The 7,165-nt window shown below is 30.5% G+C and overlaps 2 protein-coding genes across 2 annotated transcripts in view; one reads left to right on the forward strand and one right to left on the reverse strand.

Annotated features, from left to right (window-relative positions):
- LOC107454523 (extra spindle pole bodies like 1, separase) overlaps nucleotides 1-7,165 on the forward strand; it is a 313,495-nt gene that overhangs the window by 120,910 nt on the left and 185,420 nt on the right. The window lies entirely within an intron of this gene.
- LOC107442947 (uncharacterized) lies at nucleotides 709-5,016 on the reverse strand. Its single transcript, XM_043041311.2, has 3 exons — nucleotides 4,293-5,016; nucleotides 3,578-3,737; nucleotides 709-2,451 (listed from the first exon to the last, which is right to left on the reverse strand). Exons 1-3 carry the CDS (start codon nucleotides 4,443-4,445, stop codon nucleotides 1,679-1,681), a joined length of 1,086 nt encoding a protein of 361 aa, XP_042897245.2. The 5' UTR covers nucleotides 4,446-5,016; the 3' UTR covers nucleotides 709-1,678.

Raw genomic sequence — 7,165 nt, forward strand, 5'->3', positions numbered from 1 at the left:
TAAGTTAATAAAATTATTTTCAAATAGAATTAATATAGGAAGAAGAAACTAAAAATATCAAAGAATAAGCTAATTACAGTGTTTTCTTTTTAAGTAAAATTAAGACAAATTTGGTTTTAATGATGTAGCTTTATGAATAAATTTCTTTTACAGTGTGTATGCATCTGCTGCTGTTGTAATGTTCAATTCTAGTAAGTAATTCATAAAAATATTTCATTTTTTAGAATGTGGAACAATCAAATGATCCTCTGGATTCAATAACCTTTGCATGCAGTTATAGTCAAGATATCGTAGAAGATCATCCGGATTATCTTGAACAAGAAATAATGAATGGAAATGAGGAACAAGAAATGATAGAGGAAGGATAACTGTCCGGGGACTTCGAAAGATAAACCTAAACTGAAGCAAAGGAAGAAAAGAAAGGCAGATAACGCTGAGGAAAATTTGCTACAAGAAGCAATGACCGCCTTGCGCCGGATACCTGCTCCGAAGGAAGCTTCCGTTGAGGATACATGTGGGTTATGTGTGGCCCAAATTCTAAAACAAATACCCGACAAAGAGAAAAGAATTCGGGCTCAAAAAAAAATATTAAAACAGCATTTAAGTTTTTAATGAATTAATAAATTTTCATATTGTTCTAAATCTTTTTCGTACCTTTATAAGTTTTTTTCTTTTTACTCATCTTGATTTGTTGTGTACGAATGTATGAATTTCAGAAGTGTATTTTTAAGTGATAATTTCATAATGGGTGGCCAAGCTCGTTGATAAGCGAGCCATTTTTCAAAATTTGAAGTTTTAGCGAGCCGCAATTAAATACATATTCAAAAGGTATGCTAAAATTATTCAATTTTTTTTACAGAAATTATATTGAAAACATATAAATATAAGTACAAAATATGTGTATTGAACTTAAATATTAAATGCATTTATTTTACTTCTTTTGATAATTCTTTAACATTTGTTGAATAATTGGTGACAGCACTTCTCAGTAATTCTTTTAGATGCTGGTTAGTTAATACTGATCTGTGTTTGGATTTAACAAACTTTAAAGAAGAATAAAATTATTCACATTAGTACATTGTTCTGAATATTGAAATAATTCGACAAGCAGCCTCAACATCGACTTATATTTTAATTGTAGAGTTTGATCGTTTTGCATTTCTATTTTGTCAAATACTTTTTGGATCATAATTATAGTGGAAATGGAAAATTCCCTTTGAAATTTCAAATTGATTCAGAAAAATATTAAAATATAATAGCAACAAAATTAAAATGGAACTTGGGTACATTTATCGAGATCCACAAATAATCCTTCAAAGAGCGGCAAATTGGCCACCCCTGTTCTATACATTTATTGATTTTGAAGCAATTAATCTATGAGTTACCATTAGTCCTTTAAGATCAATGGAATAATGAAAAATGTAGAAGTTCAAAAAAATAAGTTTTAGATAGAACAGAGAAAAATTTATTCATCGTCATATTAAAAAACATAAAAATAACATAACTAATAACAATAAAATTTTTAGTGCAAATCGCACATATCGTTTTGCCATGGTACAAAACCAGCTCCATTAAAATATGTCGAGAATCTTGTTCTCACCTCCATTGCTACAAAAGACCCATTCCGTGCGCTTTTTGTAAGAGGGATAAGGGGCTCGGCACTGTCTCTCCAACTACCTTAAAAATACTTTCTTTTTTCAAGGTCTTCTCTATCCAAGCTTGATGGGGGAGCATATAAATTAAGGCATCTTGACCTCAAAAAATTGTGCAAACTACACGCTGCCATGACTATTTTAGTAGCTTGGACAAGACGTGTCAAAATTTTTGTTTGAAAAACTCTGAATCTTGAGGCCAAGATGCCAAAAGCATTCTCTGATACTCGTCTTGCCCGAGATAAACGATAATTAAAAATTCGATTCTCTATTGAAAGAGATTTACCCGGGAAAGGTTTCATTAAGTGCTCCTCAAGGGGGAAGGCATCATCAGCCACAACAACAAATGGTGCGGCTAGATTAGTACCAGGAAGTAATTGTCCTCCTGGTATATTTAATTTCCCCTCCTCAATATTTTTTTTAAGTGTGCACTTTTTGTACACGCTACCATCACTAATTCGCCCATTCGTTCCAATGTCTACATATATGAATTTCAAATTTGCATCAACCAAAGCTAGCAACACAATACTGTTGAAATGTTTGTGGTTATAGTACAATGATCCTGAATTGGGAGGTGGGACAATGCTAATATGTTTTCCATCCATCGCTCCAATACAATTAGGAAAATTCCATTTGTCGAAAAAGTCCTCTGAAATCTTGAGCCATTCCTCTGGACAACTTGGAACTTGCATCTCTTCTTTTAAAACTTCAGCTATTGCTGAGCATACCGCTGGTATGATACCTGATATTGTATTCTGGGCAACCCTGAACTGAAAAGCAATGGAGCTTTGTGTCTCCCCTGTTGAAATTAAACAAGATTTGAATTAGATTTTATAGTGCAAAAAAATATTTTGCTAAACAAGTAAACAATTTTATTTACATAGACAGCCTTAAAAATGGAATGCATAAAATGCTGATTCACCTGAAGGTTATAATATTATTAAAATACATTTTAATAATATACATTTTAATACATTATCCAATGGATAATGTAAAAGTGACATTTAGAACATGAGATGCTCAAAGACAATTCCAAATCAATCACTTTGGAAAAATAATTGAGGAAAAGTGTTTTAATGCTTATAAAAACTTTTTGTTACATATTTACTGGTATTGAAGTGGTAAATTTAGTTAGGAAATATATGTCATGTAAACTGTCAAACAATAGCAAACTAAAATACACAATTTCAATGAAGCGTATAAAAATTACCTGTCCCGGTTAATAAAACAAAGCTAATCTGTAAAATACTTGCAAAAACATTTTTATAAGTCCATTAATTTTTTTAACTCAAAATAGTATATATGGCAGAAATTTATTTATTTACGGAAGAGAGCTAAATGAAATTTATTTAGCTCTTTTGTGAAAAACTTGAAAAATTGACTATCTTGTTCTGGCCAATAATTTTTGGCAGGGAACTTCATAAAATTGATTTTATAATTAAGGGTTGCAAAAATTATGATTATTTATAATATACAATAATACTATTATATTATTTCTTAAAAAGACTTAGCACACTTATAGTTTAATTCTATCTTTTAAAGATTGATAAAATGAAACATTTTAAAATATCTAATAAAAGTTCATTTAAAGAAATATTTTTAATAATGACTAATTTTAAGGTGGATAAACATATATAAACAATCAGAAATCAAGCATATACTTAAGATATATGTATGTAATAATGGGATTTTTTAAAGAAATATTAAAGTTTTGATTATATCCGTTTAACAAAAATAAGTACACTAAATAATTGTTTTACACCATACAATCAATATTTTTAAGGTCCAGAGCCCATGTAAACGTATAATTATTGGAGGAAAGGTAATTAAACTTAAAAATCACCCCTTCCCCCCCAAAAAATGCTACGTTATATTTAAAAAAGTAAATATTTTAATTGAAACAATTAATAATTTGTTTTAATTACCAGTTGCTAAGTATCTCAAAGTAATAGCTAATCTTTCACCAGCTGGTATTGCTTTTCTCATGTGTGTGTCTTGTCTGCTTATTAATGGTTCAATCCTTTCCAGCAAATACTCAAAACTTTCAGTGTCCATTCTTAGAAATCTCCTGTAGCTTTCCTGGTCCTGAAACAGATAATTCACATAAACATTTAATTTTCAATAAATAGCACAATTTTTTTCAAACTACAGTAATTCACTAAACATATATATAATACTTCTCAAACTCTTAAAAAACTATTTTAAAAATTTTTCAAAAACATTAAAAAAATAATTGTTATTGCATTAATTTGGTGCAAACAACTATCAAACTCCTAAATTTTGTTCTGTTTAGTTTTACTTTTATACTAAATTTTGTTTCCTCCGTAGTCAAATATACATAGTAAATGTAAATTGCAAAAAGCAATATTATGTTATTAAATATATGGAAAAAACTTAACGGTAATTTATTTGAATAATTTAAAATAAGTATATGACTAATAATAATCTAAAAACATATCTATTAGCTAAAGATAAAAATTCATATGTTTAATTTATGATAATAAGTGAAATTAGTACAGCATGCAACGAATATGACAAAATGGTGAATTTTTTTTTTCCTAATTTACTTTTCCAACATTAAAACTAATTATAAATTTTTAACTTGTATGTCAAAGATTGCACAAATAAAAACAAACTTACTTCCAAAGCCAATTTTCTCAATAAATTTTCATAACAGCCTAATCTCTGTCTTCGTAAGCGCCATGCTTTAGTCCAAAGTGTCCTTTTCTTTTCTTTTTTCTTCTTTATCAAACTGTAAACAATCAAACTTGAAATTGCAAAGGAAGGATCCATTGCCGTCGATTAAATTAAATTTAACTACCACACGTGCTGAGTCTTCCGATGAAAAATTTTATTCGTCTGTGTATAAAGCACTTAATCGCCTAAAAAAGAAATCATTCGTTTATCAATGGTCAACTCTTTTCAACCGTATGGCAACCATAGTTCAACTGTTCCAGGTGGTTGTTGAACAGAAAGTCGAAGTTGGGGTTGAGTTGATGGTTGAATTGAACGAATTTTCGCTAAGTGTGATATGGCTTTAAAGCTTACTCGCCTCAGAACCGGCTACACTCGACTCACCCATCTTCATCTGTTGTTTGGAGAACCTCCTCCCAAATGCGACACTTGTAACCTTTTACTTACGCTTCATCACATTTTAACTATTTGTCCCTGTTATAACCAACATCGTATTACCTTTTTTAATAGCACTATTTTATGTATGAAGGATTTGTTAAGTGAAAACCATCATCCTAACATTCTCGCATTTCTGCGAGCTATTTGTATTTTATATTATATATAGCTGGTTCTATCTGATTTTATTCACTCTTATTTATTATCCATACACAGTTTTACCTATTTCATGTATTTTATATAACTACGCCTTTTAATGGAATTGATTGACTTTTAAATATACTCGTCTCGCTATTGACGGTTTTATTGCCTTTATGTATTTTATAAAATGAAATTGTAATATGCATCTTACATTTTAAGCGGCATTAACGAACTGTTCGGCGCAGCATATCCTGTTATGGATCTTGTGCCATTAAACTCTACATTCAATCAATCAATTAAGCCTATACTAATAACGATAAAGCCAAGGTTTTTTCTACTGTTATGCAAAAACAGTTCTCACTTAATAATATATCATACCCTCTCAAAGAAAATTATGTTAGCTTAACCTATGATAAAATTAATTCAACCCCTAGTAATAATATTATGGATAATGCCAGTGATCATGAAATCAGCAATATTATTAAAAAGCTAAAAAATCGAAAGGTCCCGGCCACGATTCTATTTCAAATGAAATGCTAAAAATGCTCCTCCAAGCATCATACTTCTATTCAAGAGCATCTTCAATGCTTGTTTAAACCTTAGATATTTTCCAGATCTATGGAAAAATTCTGATGTTATTTTATTCCCTAAACCAGGCAAATGTGCGTCAGATCCAAAAAATTACCGACCCATAAGTTTACTTCCCACTACTCCTAAAATACTAGAAAAAATTCTGCAAAAAAGACTACATAATTATCTAGATAAGATCCCTAAGCAACAATACGGCTTCAGGCCCAATTTATCCACTACAAAACAGCTTATTAATATACTCGAATTTATTAGTAAATTCAAAAATAAAACTATGGCCCTTATCCTGCTCGACGTCGCGAAAGCGTTCGATCGAGTATGGCATAAGGGATTAGTAGTCAAATTTTATAACACGAATTTCCCTATTGATATCCTTCATCTATTAGATTCCTACCTGAGCAATAGGCACTCTAGAATAAAATTAAATGATGCTCAGAATACAAAAGAGTTAATGCTGGCGACCCACAAATGTCGATATTAGGCCCCATACTTTATATACTTATGATTTCCCCATTGATAATTGTAATTTAAATGAGCCCTATACTCGGACGATACCGCAATTGTTGCTAAATCTATGAGCTCCAAAAGAGCACTACTTCAAAAAAAAATTAAATTCAGTAGAGGAATGGTGTATTAATTGAAAGATACAACTTCATCCAGATAAAAGTCAACTAATTATATTTAATAACAAAAATCAGATTAACCATAATATTAACTTATTTAATACTGTTATCATACCTGTTAAAAATGTAAAATACCTTGGCGTCACTATATCCCAAAATCTAAGTTGGTGTACACACATCAATGAAGTAATTAAAGAAGCAAAAGGTACCTATTTCGGTCTAAGTTCAATCATAGGTAAAAATTCCCAACTTAACTTAGCTAATAAAAGGCTAATATATCTACAACCCAAACTAAGGTATGCGTGCCCTGCTTTAACAATTATAACCAACAATTTGAAAAAAAGGCTTTCCAATACGGAGGGTAAGATATTAAGAATGATGCTAGGAGCCCCAAGGGCAATTAGCAACGACTCTTTAAGGAAAGACCTAAAAATCGAAAATATAAATGAGTTCATCGCTAAATTAAACACAAAGTTCTTTAGTGAAGCAACTAAATGTACAACCTCTGATTTTAACGTCCTGCTTAACAATGATATTATTAAGGACAATACTAACTATAGCCCTGTCACAGCTTTTTTGAGCTCTGACTGTATAATATCAAAATATTTTAAAACATAAACAACACAAACACACACAAATCATAACACCAGGATGTGGCAAACCCGGGGAAGGAGTAACCGAACTGGGTGAGCCACATACCAGCTAATTTACACAATGAGCAACCCGTTACGAGCGATAATCACCGGGACGGCCGGGTTGCTGTGCTAGCAGAGGAACACTAACTAAACATACTTATGTATATATAATAATATTATGTATATATATATATTATGTAAATATTTTTCTTTAATTATTTCATTTATTTCTGCCCATCCCATCATATTCAACTACCCTGTAAATATCTAACTTTTACTATTGTATATATCTAATTATTTTAACCTGATTTTACTGTGCTCAACATCATAATTTTTGACAATGAAGTTTTCTCTAACCCTACCTTTTATATTTTATTACTTGTTTTTCTGTGTATAT

This window comes from Parasteatoda tepidariorum, chromosome 10 (genome assembly GCF_043381705.1).
Source record: "Parasteatoda tepidariorum isolate YZ-2023 chromosome 10, CAS_Ptep_4.0, whole genome shotgun sequence".
NCBI classification, from domain to species: Eukaryota; Metazoa; Arthropoda; class Arachnida; order Araneae; family Theridiidae; genus Parasteatoda; species Parasteatoda tepidariorum.